Raw genomic sequence first — 17,445 nt, 5'->3', positions numbered from 1 at the left:
ATAACCATCATGAACTGTCATAAGAATTAGAGGCAGTGTGAGTAGGAGAGGGTGGTCAGATCAGATCAGATCAGATCAGTCACTCAGTCGTGTCTGACTCTGCGACCCCATGAATTGCAGCATGCCAGGCCTCCCTGTCCATCACCAACTCCCGGAGTTCACTCAGACTCATGTCCATCGAGTCAGTGATGCCATCCAGCCATCTCATCCTCTGTCATCCCCTTCTCCTCTTGCCCCCAATCCCTCCCAACATTAGAGTCTTTTCCAATGAGTCAACTCTTCGCATGAGGTGGCCAAAGTACTGGAGTTTCAGCTTTAGCATCATTCCTTCCAAAGAAATCCCAGGGCTGATCTCCTTGCAGTCCAAGGGACTCTCAAGAGTCTTCTCCAACACCACAGTTCAAAAGCATCAATTCTTCGGCGCTCAGCCTTCTTCACAGTCCAACTCTCACATCCATACATGACCACAGGAAAAACCATAGCCTTGACTAGACGAACCTTTGTTGGCAAAGTAATGTCTCTGCTTTTGAATATGCTATCTAGGTTGGTCATAACTTTCTTTCCAAGGAGTAAGCGTCTTTTAATTTCATGGCTGCAGTCACCATCTGTAGTGATTTTGGAGCCCAGAAAAATAAAGTCTGACACTGTTTCCACTGTTTCCCCATCTATTTCCCATGAAGTGATGGGACCAGATGCCATGATCTTCGTTTTCTGAATGTTGAGCTTTAAGCCAACTTTTTCACTCTCCACTTTCACTTTCATCAAGAAGCTTTTGAGTTCCTCTTCACTTTCTGCCATAAGTTTGGTGTCATCTGCATATCTGAGGTTATTGATATTTCTCTTGGCAATCTTGATTCCAGCTTGTGCTTCTTCCAGCCCAGCGTTTCTCATGATGTACTCTGCATATAAGTTAAATAAACAGGGTGACAATATACAGCCTTGACGAACTCCTTTTCCTATTTGGTACCAGTCTGTTGTTTCATGTCCAGTTCTAACTGTTGCTTCCTGACCTGCATACAAATTTCTCAAGAGGCAGATCAGGTGGTCTGGTATTCCCATCTCTTTCAGAATTTCCCACAGTTTATTGTGATCCACACAGTCAAAGGCTTTGGCATAGTCAATAAAGCAGAAATAGATGTTTTTCTGGAACTCTCTTGCTTTTTCCATGATCCAGCAGATGTTGGCAATTTGACCTCTGGTTCCTCTGCCTTTTCTAAAACCAGCTTGAACATCAGGAAGTTCACGGTTCACATATTGCTGAAGCCTGGCTTGGAGAATTTTGAGCATTACTTTACTAGTGTGTGAGATGAGTGCAATTGTGCAGTAGTTTGAGCATTCTTTGGCATTGCCTTTCTTTGGGATTGGAATGAAAACTGACCTTTTCCAGTCCTGTGGCCACTGCTGAGTTTTCCAAATTTGCTGTCATATTGAGTGCAGCACTTTCACAGCATCATCTTTCAGGATTTAGAATAGCTCAACTGGAATTCTATCACCTCCACTAGCTTTGTTTGTAGTGATGCTTTCTAAGGCCCACTTGACTTCACATTCCAGGATGTCTGGCTCTAGGTCAGTGATCACACCATCGTGATTATCTGGGTCGTGAAGATCTTTTTTGTACAGTTCTTCTGTGTATTCTTGCCATCTCTTCTTAATATCTTCTGTTTCTGTTAGGACCATACCATTTCTGTCCTTTATCGAGCTCATCTTTGCATGAAATGTTCCCTTGATATCTCTGATTTTCTTGAAGAGATCTCTAGTCTTTCCCATTCTGTTGTTTTCATCTATTTCTTTGCATTGATTGCTGAAGAAGGCTTTCTTATCTCTTCTTGCTATTCTTTGGAACTCTGCATTCAGATGTTTGTATCTTTCCTTTTCTCCTTTGCTTTTCGCTTCTCTTCTTTTCACAGCTATTTGTAAGGCCTCCCCAGACAGCCATTTTGCTTTTTTGCATTTCTTTTCCATGGGGATGGTCCCTGGAGAGGGTGGTAGTGTGTTGTAATGCACTATAGGGATGCGGTAAGTGGCACCTGTGTTAATTTTACTTAGTATTTCCCCCACATGCTCCTGTTCATCTTCTACCATCTTTCCGCTTTGGCTGTGTGTTTTAAATGGTATCATCTAGTGTTTATCTCATGCCTCACAGCATGATACATAAGCAGAGGCAGTGGATGGTGACATATACATTCTAATGGTCCCTATGTCCTATTTCCTTCCATGTCTGCTACTAAGCCCTGAATTCATGTCCCCATCATTTTTCAGTTCTCCTTTCTCCAAGTTTGTCTTTCTCATCAGACAGTGGTGGGGTCAATGCCTACCCATGCGTGAGAACTTGGACAAGATACTTAATCCTCTTTTTAAAATTAATTAATTTATTTATTTTTGGCTGTGCTGGGTCTCTCTGTGATACTTAATTCTTGACTCTGAGTGTATGTGTGCACTTTAAAATGTAGGTTTTGTTATTATTAATAGTGAGCTATGGTGAGGCCAACAGATCAGGAAATGACAGCCATTGAAAAGGTAGTTTGTTACTCGCAGTTCCTAAGAGGAGAGGGCATACCACACTTTGGAGGTGCACATGTGGAAGGATCAGGGTCCATTAGGAGGCAGAGGAAGTTAGGGGGAGACATGGGTGGGAGCCTTTGCTGTGATTTCCATGGGAAGGAATGTCAAGATAGGTCAAGCAGGCTTAGGATGGGCTAGTGCTCCCCAGGGTGTCAGGACTGCCTGAGCTGTCTGGTGCCTGGCTCTGAGTGATTAGGGCAGAAGAGAGTGACCCAGAGGGTGAGAGTCTATAAAAGAGCAGTCTGGGTGTGCATTCTCGATTGTTTGTCTTGCATAAGAAAGTCATTTGCTATCCCTAGGAATTGGCTAGCCCTGGGAGGGGGATCTCTACAGAGTCAGCAAGTCTCCAGATACCAAAGCATCAGAAACACCAGGTTAATGCAATATGTAAGATAGTATGATAGACAGAATGATGCCCACCCCCAGAGATGTCCATATCCTGATCCCAGAACCTGCGAAGATGCTACCTTACATAAAAAGGAAGGACTTTTCAGATGTGACTAATTTAAGGATCTTAAAAATATGGGGCTTACCCTGGATTATCCAGTGGGCCCAGGATAATCAGAAGGGTCCCTATAAGAGGGAGACAGGGGGATCATAGTCAGAGGGAGAGGATGTAAGGATGGAAGCTGAGGTCTGAGAGGAGAGAAGATGTTCAGCTCCTGGCTTTGATGACGAAGGAAGGGGCCATCAGCCAAGGAATGTGGGCAACCTTGAGAAACTGGAAAAGGCAAGGAAACCATTGTCCCCCAGAGCCTCCAGAAAGGAGCCAGCCCCAAGGACCCATTTCAGACTTCTGACCTCCAGCACTGGAGGAAGGGCCATACTGTTTTCCTTAATTGTTGCTTTAATTGTGTTGCTTTAAGTCACTAAGTTTGCAGTAACTTGTTACAGCAGCCATAGGGAACTTACACAGATAGGAGGAACGCCAACTAACTTGCAGGGTTGTTATGGGGCTCAGAGCCTGTGTAGAGAAGAGCCTGGCTTGAGAAAAGTGTCAATAAAAATGTAGTGATATTATTAATACCTGCAGGGCTCTGGGAAGTTTGGGATGAAGTAAGGACCACAGACACACCCACCACGTTGCTTTGTGCCTTGTGGCTGCTCAGAAAATCTCGGGCTCTCTGTCCCTCCTCTTACAGGTCTGGGGTGTCTGGGAGAGCCCCTTGAAGGAAGGGTTCTGGGAGATGCACCCTGGCCTGAGCTTACTCCCCTCTGCAGGCACCGTGGTCAGTGTGTGTGCTGGGGGTCATTTCCTGAATTTACCCTCTGGGTGGCTTCCCTGTCCCTTCAACGACTCCAGCTCCTACCTCTGAACTCTTAGGCCCTAAGGAGCTTTGCCACACGAGGTTGGCGTCCTTTCTACCTGCTGCCTGTTGTCCTTTCAAGTGGCTGCATTGTTGCTCCTTAATGGCAGGAATGGATTGTTAGGTGACATCTGTGTTCCCCTGAGGCCTCAGGACTGTGCTGGGTCCTTGGCCGCCCAGGGCTGTGCCTCCTCCAGGCTGGTACATTGGCATTTCTAGCATGGGCACCAGTGGTCTGAGCAGCAAAGTGCTGGACCTGAGTTGTTCCTCTCGGAGCTCCTGGAGGGCAAGCCACTGGGCCCCAGCTCATGATGGGCACACGTGCCGCTGCATCTCCCAGCGCCCTCCAAAGGCTGTCCCCTCTGGCCTCTCACAGGGACGTTCGTCTCGGCCTTCACCGTGCTGTGTGGCGCCCGCACGGACCTCCCGGACAGGCACGTGTGCTGTGTCTTCTGGCTGAACATCGCCGCAGCCCTCATCCAGATCCTCACAGCCATCGTCATGGTGGGCTGGATCATGAGCATCTTCTGGGGCATGGACATGGTCATCCTCGCCAGTGAGTAGCTGTGGGGCTGGGGCTGGGCCGGGATGAGGGGAGCAGGGCTGGAGGAGGGGTGGGGGCCAGGATGGGCTGGGAGTTTGTTTGTGATCCTGTTGGGGGTCAGGTGGGGGCTTTGCAGGGAGATCTGCACAGCTGGGCCTGCTCCTCCTCCAGGGGCTCCCTGGTGTCCCTGGCCGCCTGGCCGGGGGACTCTCCCCGCATGCCCAGCCCTGGGGCCTGCAGGGTATCACGAGAGCACCAGTCAGGGACCTGAGCCAGAGGCATGAATAAGGAAGGGAGAGAGCACCTGTTTAGCTCAGACACACCAGGCATCACGTTTGTCAAGGAAACAGCTGGGTTGATAACACCGGGGTAGCAAGGTGTGGCCCTCGTGAGCTCAGTCCCTTGAGCCTCCATCATGCCATTTCCAGAAAGAAGGAAAAGCCCACCGGGCATACTTGTGCTCAGGAAACCCTGTAACTGCTTTTTATTTAACAGCCAGAGCCGCATAATTTCAACTTCTTTTAAAGTAAGTTCTTTGTTCCTTGGTGCTAAAGCCTTCCTCTTCCTGATTTTGTATTCAGCGGACCTTCACCAGTCACTTAACACAAACTTGATCCCGACACAAAACTGCCGAAGAAGACTTGATTAACATTTTAAAAATAACCCGGCGAGATCTTAAGACAGACACCTATTTTAAGCAGCCGCGCTCCTCACCCTGTGCCCCCCGTGCCCCCGTGCACGTCCCTGTATTGTCACACGTTCTGTCTACCTCATTAGGCCGAAGCTCCTCACTCACACGGAGCACATCCTCACAGGCCCTTTGCCCTTCTCCCCACACCCCACGCAGAGAAGGCAATGGCACCCCACTCCAGTACTCTTGCCTGGAAAATCCCATGGACGGAGGAGCCTGGTAGGCTGCAGTCCATGGGGTCACTAAGAGTCCGACACGACTGAGCGACTTCACTTTCATTTTTCACTTTCATGCACTGGAGTAGGAAATGGCAACCCACTCCAGTGTTCTTGCCTGGAGAATCCCAGGGACGGGGAGCCTGGTGGGCTGCCGTCTATGGGGTCGCACAGAGTCGGACACGACTGAAGCGACTTAGCAGCAGCAGCAGCAGCACAATGTCTGCCCTCGTAGATACTGGATAAGGGGCTGTTGTTTCTCGTGTCACTCCAACCTCTTCCTGTAAAAATGAAGGAGACTTTCCAATTGCAACAACACAGGGTAATTTTTTTTTTACCTAGCATTACGTGAGTGTCACCAAGAAACATACCATGGGGAAGAATAGATTAGGAGTTTGGAATTGACATGTACATACTACTAGATTTAAAATAGATTACCAACAAGGACCTACTATAAAGAATTTATTAATTAATTAAAACAATAACAACAAAAGAAATATACCATCAAGAAAAACCTCCTAAGGGGGAAATCAGAGAACTCTAAATCAAAGTTAAAATCAGGAACTCGCAAGGCTGCTGCTCTGCTTATATTAATAAAAATAATCAGTAAGTTAACGATAGTCTGTACTGGTGTGGCGGAGAAGGCAATGGCACCCCACTCCAGTACTCTTGCCTGGAAAATCTCATGGATGGAGGAGCTTGGTGGGCTGCAGTCCATGGGGTCGATAAGAGTCCGACTCGACTGAGCGACTTCACTTTCACTTTTCACTTTCATGCATTGGAGAAGGAAATGGCAACCTACTCCAGTGTTCTTGCCTGGAGAATCCCAGGGACGGGGAGCCTGATGGGCTGCCGTCTATGGGGTCACACAGAGTCGGACACGACTGAAGCGACTTAGCAGCAGCAGCAGCAGTACTGGTGTGGGTCAATAAATATTTGGTAATTGTACAGGAGCCTTTTTCAGCTATAACCAACCTAGATAGAATATTGAAAAGCAGAGACACTACTTTGCCAACAAAGGTCCGTCTAGTCAAGGCTATGGTTTTTCCAGTGGTCATGTATGGATGTGAGAGTTGGACTGTGAAGAAAGCTGAGCACCGAAGAATTGATGCTTTTGAACTGTGGTGTTGGAGAAGACTCTTGAGAGTCCCTTGGACTGCAAGGAGATCCAACCAGTCCATTCTGAAGGAGATCAGCCCTGGGTGTTCATTGGAAGGACTGATGCTAAAGCTGAAAGTCCAGTACTCTGGCCACCTCATGCGAAGAGTTGACTCATTGGAAAAGACTCTGATGCTGGGAGGGATTGGGGGCAGGAGGGAAAGGGGACAACAGAGGATGAGATGACTGGATGGCATCACCAACTTGATGGACATGAGTTTGAGTGAACTCCGGGAGATGGTGATGGACAGGGAGGCCTGACATGCTGCGATTCATGGGGTCACAAAGAGTCAGACATGACTGAGCGACTGAACTGAACTGACTGACCCTTGGCAGACATTGCTAATCTGTCTTGACACTTTCTGCTGAATAGTCTTACCCGTTTTCAATACAGGGCTTCAGGCAGTCACTACTAATGGGTCCAAGATGTCTACAAGATAGAAGTCTGTTTGCCATTTCCTGCCTTAGTCTTTCCCAAAGCATTAGGTTTTATATATGTGACTCCTGTCCACATAAAAGGTGAACCCCACGGCTTAGATAGGGGCCAGGATGGGTCACTTCAACATCTTTAGGTTGTCACAGTCAAACCTGTCCTGTAGCTGTCCCTCCTTGGAGCCATCCAGAATTCGTCTTGAGGCAAAGATGGGTTGGGGGCAGAAAAGTGAGGAGCAGAAGGTGAGCAGAAGAGCGACCTTGGCTGAGATTCGGAGGGAAGAGGAGAGAGCTTCTTGGCGGTGTCTCATGGAGAATGACCACCCCAGGGAGGGGAGAATGCTCTGCACTCCTGAGCCGAAGCCCACACACCCTCTGGGGCTGCCCACTGGCCACAGTGGCTGGTCACTGTGAATGCAGACTGCAGACCCCTTCCATCTCCCAATCCCCAGCATGCAGCCTCTCCCTTTTTATATTTCAGGCAGTCTCTCTGTTACCGACCAGGGTTCTTGGCCTCCTTAATCAGTAGAGACTGACAGGAAGCCAGATGAGAAATCAGGCAAGGTTTTATTGGGGGCCCCTGTTGCAGTAGAGGGGAGTGAGAACAAGTAACAGGTTCCCTTGGTCGCTCCCTGAGCAGAATGGTGAACTGATTCCTTATATGGGATGAAGGAAGGGGCAGGTCCAGGGTTCTGGCTGGAGGGGTGCCTTAGGTGGTGCTGTGTGCTGGGGACGTGCATGACACCCTGCTTTTGCTCCAGGCGCTTCAGAAGTGACAGTTGGTTCTTTTGGTCTTTTTGTATCTTCTTGTCCATAATTTGCCCCTACTGCTCATGCACATGCATGCAGTTATTTTTGATCCGTCATAGTTCCATGGATAGAGGAGCCCGGTGGGCTACAGTCCATGGGGTCACAAAGAGTCGGACACAACTGAGTGACTTCACGACGATGAGTTTCTTTGTATTTTGTTGTTCAGAGAGGGTTTGTCCGGGTGCAAGCACTGCAGCAAAGGGTCCCAGGTGCCAGGTCCCAGCTGGTCTCATGTCTGGCTTCTCTTTTTAGACTGTTTTCTCTTTCTCTTTTTCTCCTCTTCCTCATGCTGCCTCATATTCCTGTGTTTCTCCGAAGTTTCTCAAGGTGAGTCTGTTGGGGTGTGCACAGTTCTCATGCCTGGGCTTCCTGGACCCTCCCCTTCACTGCCCTTCCCCTACCCCACACTGCTCCCCTCCCCGTCCCCCGCCTACCCCCCACTTCCTGCACACAAACACCCCGTTTCCAGTTGGCCAACAAGCTTCTATTTTTAGTTTTTTATTTTGGAAAATGTTTAAACATAGACACAAATAGAAGGCCTAGTATAGTGAGTCTCTAAACGCCTAGACCAGCTTCAGCCATCCTCCACTCACGGCCGCTCTGTTTTCTTCTATTACTGCCTGCATCTGCCTCCACCCCCAACACCTTAACTTGATAAGTAACCTGGTAAATAAAGGGAGAAAAAAACAAACACAAGTCCACTGATGCTCCTCTGTGGGCTGACTTACCAGCTAATAGGGGTAACTACTCGGCAAACCCAGATGACAATTTCACCCTTAAATATCCCAGTCGATGTCTTAAAAAATAAAGGAACCGCAGTACCTTTTCATGCTCAAATAAACTAGCATCAGTTCCTTAATATCAACAGTGATCAAGTTTTTCTCATGTCCTCATAGTCATCACCAAGGCTTTAAAGGCTCGAAGCCAGCGGTCACCTTGGCCTGTGTCACAGGTTCACAGGTGTCCAACTGATGGAGCACGCCGGCCTGGCTCCTCCCTTCTGTATGCTGTCTTCCTTTTCTCTTCCTTCCTCCTCTCCATCCACACGTACCAGATGCCCATCACTTGGGGAAGTCTTCCTGGCACCTTCTCCCAAGGCGCCGCGTTAAGAAATGGCAGCAGGCCAGTCTGCCGGGGCCACGTTTGTGCAGTGGCTTCAGGGGTGTGGATTCAGGAGCACATTGATAACTTTTCAACCCCCAGCAGGTCTGTAACAGAAATCCTCCTCTCATGTCTCCCCGACTAAACCCCGAAATCCACTCTCTTCATTCATACCCTGTTTCCCATTAAGAAGACAGCGCCCTTGGGAAAAGCTGGGCAAAGGCTATAGCAGTCATTCACACGTCTGTGTGAATAAGTTCTAGCATATTCAAGTCCGGAGGCACTGCCTGGAGAAATGGTGAGGGAAGTGGGTGTCTGACCATCTCTCCTCTGCTTCTCCCTCACAGGCTACAAGGAGCAGGGCATCCCACAGCAGCTGTGAGCCCGGGCGAGCCGCTGAGAAGCCCGGTGCCCAGGAGGGCCACGTCAGGCAGCGGCCGGCCCGGGGTCTTCACGTGTTCTCTTCTGCCGCTTCCTGGGTTTGGAGTGGAAAGAAGGGCATTTGAGAATACTATTTATTTTGAAAACGCACCTGCTTTTCTCAGCAGGCTCTGAGAGCTGCCAGCTCCTCCTGCTGCTCCAGAGAGTCCTGTAGCACAGACGCCCAGAGGGTATCTGGGTTGGGTGGGGAGTGGGGTGGAGGCGGGGATGCTGATGCAAGAAGCTGGAGTGCCCCAGGCTCGGGCCACCTCGCCTTGTCTGCTGCCCACCGTGAGGGTGTGCGGGCGGCCAGGCCAGGCAGCAGTGACCCCGTCCAGGCGAGCAGGGCTCGTCAAGGGGCAGGACTGCAGTGGACACCTCCTCTGGGCCCCTGTGGGAGTGGTCTCCTGGGGCCAACATCCGGGCATGAGTAAGGATAGACAGATTCCTGCCTGGTGTGGAAAAGCCTGCTGTGCCCTCCACTGTCGGCAGGGATGGGTCCCTATGGGTGTCTGCTGGCCCCATGGCTGCCTCCATCTCCTCGCCACTGAAGTCTCCAGGTCTGGGCGGATCTGACCTTTGTTTCCCTGGGAAGAAGGCAGTGGCTCCATTCCTGGGGCAAAATTGCTGGAATTGCCAGATGTTCATGTACAAGTTCACCAACCCAGGTCCACATGGGCAGCCTTCCCCATTACACTCAACACTGTCTGGGGCCCATACGCCTTTCTCTGAAATCCTTAGGGCCGACAGGTCTCTGACTTCACACATTTTAGATCTGAGGAAGAGAAGAAACGTTTGCCATCCATTTCGTGACAGCCCGGCGGAGTCTGGACCTGCTCACACCATGAAACACGGGACCACTTCTGTAGAGGAGCATGTGAATAATCAGACTTATTAGGATCAATAAAACTGTAAATAGCTTCGCCTCAGTACAGGTCAGATTTTGCCACTAAATACGTAAGGGGAGAAAACTCACCATTTGAGAGCTTTAGGGGTTTTAGAATTGCAAAAAATAATAATAATAATAATTGTGGACCCCTCTCTGAAAATCCTTCTTCTGCAAAAATCCTGCAAACAGAGGCATTCGGGTGACCTTGCTGGTGTTACACGGGGATTCCTCCTGTTGCAAAGGGATGATCGGGGCCTTTTCGACACCCAAGTGATTGTTACAGTCACAACCACCCGAAGATGTCTGATTCAAGATCAATCAGCAATTAAGAGAAAGGAGATCTAAATGACAGTGACAAAGGAGACATTCACATGTCTGCTTTCTTTTCGTTTTCATTCTAACGTAGGGGTTGTTAAAATGTGGGACTGGCCCAAAGCCAAGTTTCTGGCCTCACTGGACTGTGTGCCACGGGGTGTGTTCCTCTCCAAGGGGCTTTTCCTATCTATCAAGGACTCAGTCAGAATTTGGCCAGGGATGGAAGAGCGGCCTGTGGCGCTAGTGGTAAAGAATCCACCTGCCAATGCAGGAGACAGAGACGCGGTTTCGATCCCTGAGTTGGGGGGATCCCCTGGAGGAGGACACAGCAACCTACTCCAGTATTCTTGCCTGGAGAATCCCATGGACAGAGGAGCCTGGGGGCTATGGTCCATAGGGTCACAGAGAGTTGGACATGGCTGAAGCGAAGCAGCACAGAAGAGTGGCCTTTTCTGGTCGTTTTTCCCTTAATGGATGGAAAGGCTTGGGGAACCGGCAGCTGGGTAGGCCCCTCGCTCCACCGTGCGCCCCTTTGGGGGCCACTGCGTGCTTAGTCTCCGTTCCTATACTCTCCACCTGGGGCAGTGGCCCACCCACTCCATCCACCGAACTTTCTAGTTACAGTCCTGCTGGGAGGTGGGTCTCAGGCTCCCTGTGGCCTGGATAGCAAACCGGCATCCTTGAAGAAATGGAACTCCCTGAGCCACTTGCTGCCCCCCACCTCCACCCCGGGCCCTGAATCAGAGGTGGGCTCTCCGCTCCTTGGCCTGATCCTACCCACCTCCCACCACCCCGTCCATCCCTTAGTTCTGAGGAGCTGCCTGGGGCCAGGTTACATGTTCTGGACACCTGGCAGTGTCTGTCTCTTACCCCTCCTTTCTTCCTGGCCTCAACCCAAGCCTTTGCAGCTTCTTTTCACGTTTAGAAGCCTCTGTGTTGTCAAGGCGTGGGATCGGATTTGGCTTTATCCAGAAAGTCAGAACCTTCTGCTGTGAGAAGACAGCATCCCCCAGGCCAAGAGGAGGGCAGGCTGGCGGCTGGTTGCTCTCGAGGAAGTGGCGTCGGAGCGCGGAGCCTCCCCTGGAGTCAGATAAAAACAGCTCCAGCAGAGGGAAGGAAGGACAGCCCACAGCCCGGCACCCCCAGATAGCTCCCCAGAGTTCGCAGTGACAGGTGTCAGGTGGAGGCAGCGCCCATAGGGAGAGGTGGGGCTTATTTTCCTGGCATGGCTGGGGGCGGCTGTGAGGGGGGTAAAGAAGAGCTAGCAATTTATGTCTCATGTTTACTGACACAATTCAGACATGAGGGGAGTTTTCTTGAGTGACAGGTATCACCACGAGTCCCAGTGTGGGCTGGCTTCATGCAGGGGTGTGTGTGCCTGGAAGGACATCTCCCGTCCTACGCCCCCTCCCCCAGATCCTTCCCTTACCTGTGGCTGCTTCTCCCAACTTGAGAACACACCAGCCTCGGGAGGCAGGCCCTTTCCAGGTAGACCCCTGCCTATCTTCTGAACAATGAGTCTGTGAGGACTGCCCAAAATAGTGTGGATCAGCTCAAAATAGTTTCGTCATTGTCATTAGATAAGGAACAGCGGCCAGTGTACTCCAAGTCCTCTGAGCTGGCCGCTCAGGTGGTTAGCTTGTCCAGTTGCCAAGTTGTGTCTGACTCTTTGCAACCTTGTGGACTGCAACACGCCAGGCTTCCCTGTCCTTCACCATCTCCTGGAGTTTGCTCAAAGTCATGTCCACTGACCGTTAGATGGCCAGAGTTAATCTATGAAGCACCGGCCAACTGAAAAGCAGGAACCTTGTACAAGCAAGTGCTTGGTTGACACCCAACACTTTGGTTGGGTCTTGTCTCAAGGGTAATAGTCCAAAAACCCCAGGGTGCATTTCAGGTCCAGCCATAGATCAGTCAGAATTCCGTAGGACATTCCTAAGCCATGGGTACTCGGGACAGGGATCACAGGCACACAGAGAACCTCACAGTGAATGAGAAACTTGGATCAGAGTGGCAATTCCCTCGGGCTAGAGCAGGATCCTACAGCCAGCATGAGCCACCTGGCGGCCAGGGAGTGTCCTGTGGACAGTGGAGACAGTCCCCCTGGATCTTAAGATCTGAGTCCCCGACAAGACTTAGGGAAGGGCGCAGTCCCTGTGGGAGCCACAGGGACAGATGGCTCCTGGCTCCAGTCGGCACCCCTCCTGCCTTCTGTGGTGCTGGGGCAACAGGCAGGAGCCACCCCGCTGTGGCCTCGAAGCCAGCCTCTGGCTGTACGTGAGGGGAGGTGAGGAAGGGACATAGTGCCCAGACGCTGGGCCCTTGCCAGGCACTGTGTGGTGCATTTTGATCTCCCGTGACCCTTACCGAGTGGCGGGGGAGGTGGGGTGGGGATGGGGTGAAATTTCAGTGTGCCGGGTTTTCAAATGTCAGAACTGAGGCACCAAGAGAGGAGGCCACGGATCCTGCATCACACGCTCATGGCATGGAGCTGACTTTAGTGGCTGAGAGGGAGTCCTCGGCAGTGGGGTGGGTGGTATCTGGCCCACTCAGCAGTAATAGGGCACCACCCTGCTGTCACCACCCCAGGCGGCCCTCAGACCCACGCTCCTCATTGAAGGCAGGCCCGAAGGGCGCCCCGCACTGCAGTGTAAAAGAACGGTGGAGCCGATGGGAGGGGCTGCCTCCTAACATGCAGGAGTTTTCTCGCTTTTCAGCTTGCCTGAGTCCCTGGGCCTGAGCTGGGGTGGATCCCCTCCTGGGAGGAGAGCAGGCTGTGGGCTGCAGGCCCACCTCGGGATTTAATACACCAGCTGTTTTTATCACGTTAGTGACATGGCAAAGAAAGCCTCTTGTGCTGTGTAAACCGCTTGGGGATGTAGAATTTAGATGTAAATTCTCCAGTTAGTGTCTGCAGGAGGTGTTCACTGTTACATTCCTCCCTGTTGCTGGTTGGTTTAGAGGATTTTCAACAGGCAGGCTGGAGGTGGCTGAGCCCTTTTTTGCTATGTTTTTTAAATTTTATTTATTTTTAATTGAAGGATAATTGCTTTACAATATTGTGTTGGTTTCTGCCAAACATCAACATGAATCAGCCATGGATATACCTATGTCCCCTCCCTCTTGAACCTTCTCCCACCGCCTTCCGCATCCCAAGGTGGCAGAGCACTTTTAAAGGACCAGTCCCCACTCCCCAGAGACCATGACCTCGTCTCTAGGATGAGCAGTTTGAAGCAGTTGCTGACCATTTGCTGACACACGCTCCTCCATGGAACCCAGCCTTTGTCTCCATGGGCTCCCTGTGCCAGCTTCCTGCAGTCCTATGAGTGGGGGCACCTGTTTTGATTTTGTGCATCAGCAAGCCCTCAGTGGGCACCAAATGGGCCAAGTAGGTCCTGAGCGTGGCTTTGGAGAAGCTGATCGAAGGTGCTGTCTTCCTGGAGAGCAGCATCCCAGGTGGGACGGCGAGGTGAGTGGAGGTCGGAGAAGGGAGATGCTCTCCAAGGCCTAGGGCTGAGCCCCCAGAGAGCTTGGCATGTGCTGGAGGAGATAGGAAGCCAGGCTGTCAGCAGAAGGGAGGCTGAGGTCAGCATGAGTAGGTGGCGATGCTTGGGGGCCTGTATTTTTCATCACTTTTGTTCCCTTCAGATTCTTAGAACTTTAGAAAGTTCTTGAACTCACAGAGCATGGAGGATTATGCTCAGATTCTCATAGATCCACCCCAAATCCCCTGTGGAGAGAGGACGAGCCCCTCTGGTGATGGGTGGGGAAAACCCCAAACCAAGGTGACCCCAAATGCCCCACAAGCCTGGAGAGGGTGAGTTCCACCCTCAGCACTCTGTCTCTCCTACTGCCTTGTGCCTCAGTTTAACCATCTGTAGCTTGGGTACAAGAAGGGGCTGGGCAACTGCCGTTCTTCCCATTTCTTTCGGAGCCAAAGGGCTTGGAGGCTGAGCCTTGCCAGGTGAGGGACAGGGAGAGGGAGCAGCAGGCCCCATGGATTCTTCCTAGTAAAACCGAAATACTGCCTGCCCTCCCCCGACAAATTCCACTCTCCCTTCCTGATCCTGTCCAGGGCAGGGAAGGGGGAGGTTGACGACAGGGTCCCACTCGTGTGTCCTGATTTCTGGTACAAGTTGCCTCTTGCCTTGGATCTAGCTGTGAAATCTCCATTCCCCACCCCTCTTCACCCCTTCCTGGATTTGTCCAAATGCCAACCACCCAGGCTGGTCCAGACTCCACGGTCCGCTTCCGCACCTGCACTTTCACCCTGGAGCGAGCAGAAGCACAGACACACGCACACCCCCGCCTGTGCACACACTCACACCCACACACAGCACACACGTGCACACACAGCTCCTTTCAGGCTGGGAGGAGGCAGGCCAGGCTCTGTCTGGAGACTCAGGGTTGGGAATTAATGTCTCCAGAGGAGCCCACCCGGGAACCATCTCTCTCCAGCATGGGCTCTGGCGGATGGCACATTTGGCTTCATCCTGTGCCCAGATACCCACGCTTTTTCTTCTCTCTCCAGGACCCCTGGTCTTGTATCTCTTCCTCCCAGGGTCCACGAGCTCAGCGTCCCCACCCTACCAAACCTGGCTGTGCCCATCCCCACACTCAGTTTGGCCTCCTGTGGCGGGGTAGGGGGGTCTGCTCAGAGAGAAGGAGACAATGGTCTCTTTCCCAGCTCTTGTAGGGCTGCATACAACCCTCTCTTTAAGGTCCTTTTCTGTTCCCACCTCCCCACTGCCAGCAGCCCAGGTACAGGAACCAGTAAGAAGAGAAGGGGGACAGAGGTCACATCTGCCCCCACTTTCTGGGTTAGCACTTGACCCCTGTGCCAAGCAGGGAGAGGGTGTTGGTGGTTGTAGGTGGCCTGGACAGCCTGTGGTAGCATGTGGCTGCCCCCCCTACACAGGCTAAGCTCCATATTGCTGTATGTGGTACCATTTTTAAAAAAACAACATATATAGAAAAAAGACAGATTCTGTGTGTCTCGGCAGAATTCATAACGAATACGTGTTGTATTTGATTTATAATTTCTGATACCATGACTGGCTTTGTTTGGGTCTCTCTTCTTTATGTTAGATGAATCACCGTACATTTCTTTTGTTCTCCAGCAAGACCCACTCTCTGATCTCCCAGGGCTCTCTTGTCTCTCTTCCGTCCAGACAACTGGGAGCCTACCCCACCACCACAGACTTCCCCTGGGATCCAGTGCTCCTATATTTTCCAGCCCACTGCAATGACTGCAGCTTTCCTCCCTTCTGAGAGAGGAAGAAAGCTTTAATGTCACAGACCTAGGGAAGTTTCCAGACTTACCTTGGCCCAAACCTTGCAGTCTGGCGCCCAGCCCTGCCTGCAACTTAGCTCCCCCATATCCTCATAACCGTGCCCACCTCCCCAGTGCCCACCTTGGCAGACCTGCCTGACCTGGCTGAGTCTCCACAGCACCGTCTAGGCGCTCACTGAGGAGGGTTCCAATTTCTCCAGCCTTCTCCTGGCTTTAAATGCGTCCTTCAAGCACCATTACTGTATATGTATTGAAAAATACCATGTATGACAATAAAAACTTGTGTACATATCTCCATGTACATATTTATATATTCCTATTATAAATATAGAAAGCATGGCATCTCTTTGACATTCCAAGTTTGTGGTTTTTTTTTTTTAATCCCAAAACGATGGCTTTGGAAACCTTTTCTTCCTTTCCTTCTTTTCTATGTAATAAACATTCATGTGACCTTTCTGATGGCTTCTCACCTGCCTGTGTCCTCTCGAGCTCATAACTGGACAGACCTCTGGCCCTGGAGTGCCTCCCTCCCATTCCCTTGGCAGTGTTTGCGGCTGGTGTCCTTCCTGCTGTGAAGGCTGCCCTTCTCCAAGATGGGCCTTGCCTTCCTTCAGACTTCTTCCTCAACCCCTTCTCCTGGGAGGGTTGGGCAAATTAGTTCTCAAAGGCCCACATGTTTGGTAATCTGATCCCTTTGTAACCGCAAGTTGGTGAGTTAAATTGAGCATGGTGCCCAGACCGGGCTCACCAAGAATGGGGGCACAGATGAAACTCATTTCCTTCTCTCGATTGGAGACCGGTTGATGAGGGACATGTGTCTGGCATACTCATTCGTCCAAGTCTCCTATGTAAATGAGAAGCAGAATAGGGGTGCTTAGGGGAACTTACAACTCGCTGTTAAGCTGCAGCAAGGGCCTGGTTGAACCAATGTTACTTACCTTGGAGGGAATTTCAGGGCATGGCCGGTGGCCCTGCCTGTGTTCTCTGTAATAATTGGATGAAGACCTGCAGAGCTTATCAAATTTGTGGATGAAGGGAACTAAATCTATTAGACAAATCAGAATTCAAAAAGCTCTTGGCAGGCAGAGGCCATATAACAAGATGAAATCTAATAACGTTAAATGAGGAAGTCGTGCTTGGAATTAAGAAGGCTCCAGACTCTCCCTGGTGCCCAGGGAGGCATACGACAGGTGGCTCGACATTCAGGAGCACTGAGTGTGGATGATGGAACAGACTGTCTGATTTCACATGCCTTGGGAGCAGCAGAGAGACCCCGCATCTGTAGAGCTGCATTCAGTCCCGGGGGGCATGGGAGGCGAGTCCCCGGGTGTCACCCCAGTACTCACACCCAAGGGCAAGGCCTTGCTTCTCTCACTGTTTCCTCACATCACTCCGGTACCCCACGGGTCACCAATCTGGTCCTGGTCCTCTGGCTGGGGCTATTCTTGTGTGTCTACTGAGAGATGCTGCCATCTCAGGGTCTTGGTGATGCTGTTGCCCCAAAGAGTGAATATGCCACAAAGTACAACCTTGCAGGGAGACGTCAGGCTCAACCTCAGGGACCCTTCAAGGCCCCAGAAATGGCATCTGAGCCTAAGGGTTGGATTTTGTTTGCTGTTGTTTAGTTACTAAGTCATGTCTTTGCAACCCCTTGGACGGTAGCCCGCCATGTTCCTCTGTCCATGGGATTTCTCAGGCAAGAATACTG

At 51.0% G+C, this 17,445-nt stretch overlaps 1 protein-coding gene across 1 annotated transcript in view; it reads left to right on the top strand.

Moving 5' to 3' along the window:
• Positions 1-15,408, top strand: part of STUM (stum, mechanosensory transduction mediator homolog) — a 65,815-nt gene extending 50,407 nt beyond the window's left edge. The window contains exons 2-3 of the mRNA XM_070385403.1: positions 4,246-4,425; positions 9,168-15,408. Coding sequence (XP_070241504.1) covers positions 4,246-4,425; positions 9,168-9,202 — 215 coding nt within the window. The 3' untranslated portion in view covers positions 9,203-15,408. The remainder of the gene's footprint in view (positions 1-4,245; positions 4,426-9,167) is intronic.
• Positions 15,409-17,445: the final 2,037 nt, after the last annotated feature.

This window comes from Bos mutus, chromosome 16 (genome assembly GCF_027580195.1).
Source record: "Bos mutus isolate GX-2022 chromosome 16, NWIPB_WYAK_1.1, whole genome shotgun sequence".
Taxonomy (NCBI): Eukaryota; Metazoa; Chordata; class Mammalia; order Artiodactyla; family Bovidae; genus Bos; species Bos mutus.
This window is presented reverse-complemented; position numbering and strand designations above follow the sequence as displayed.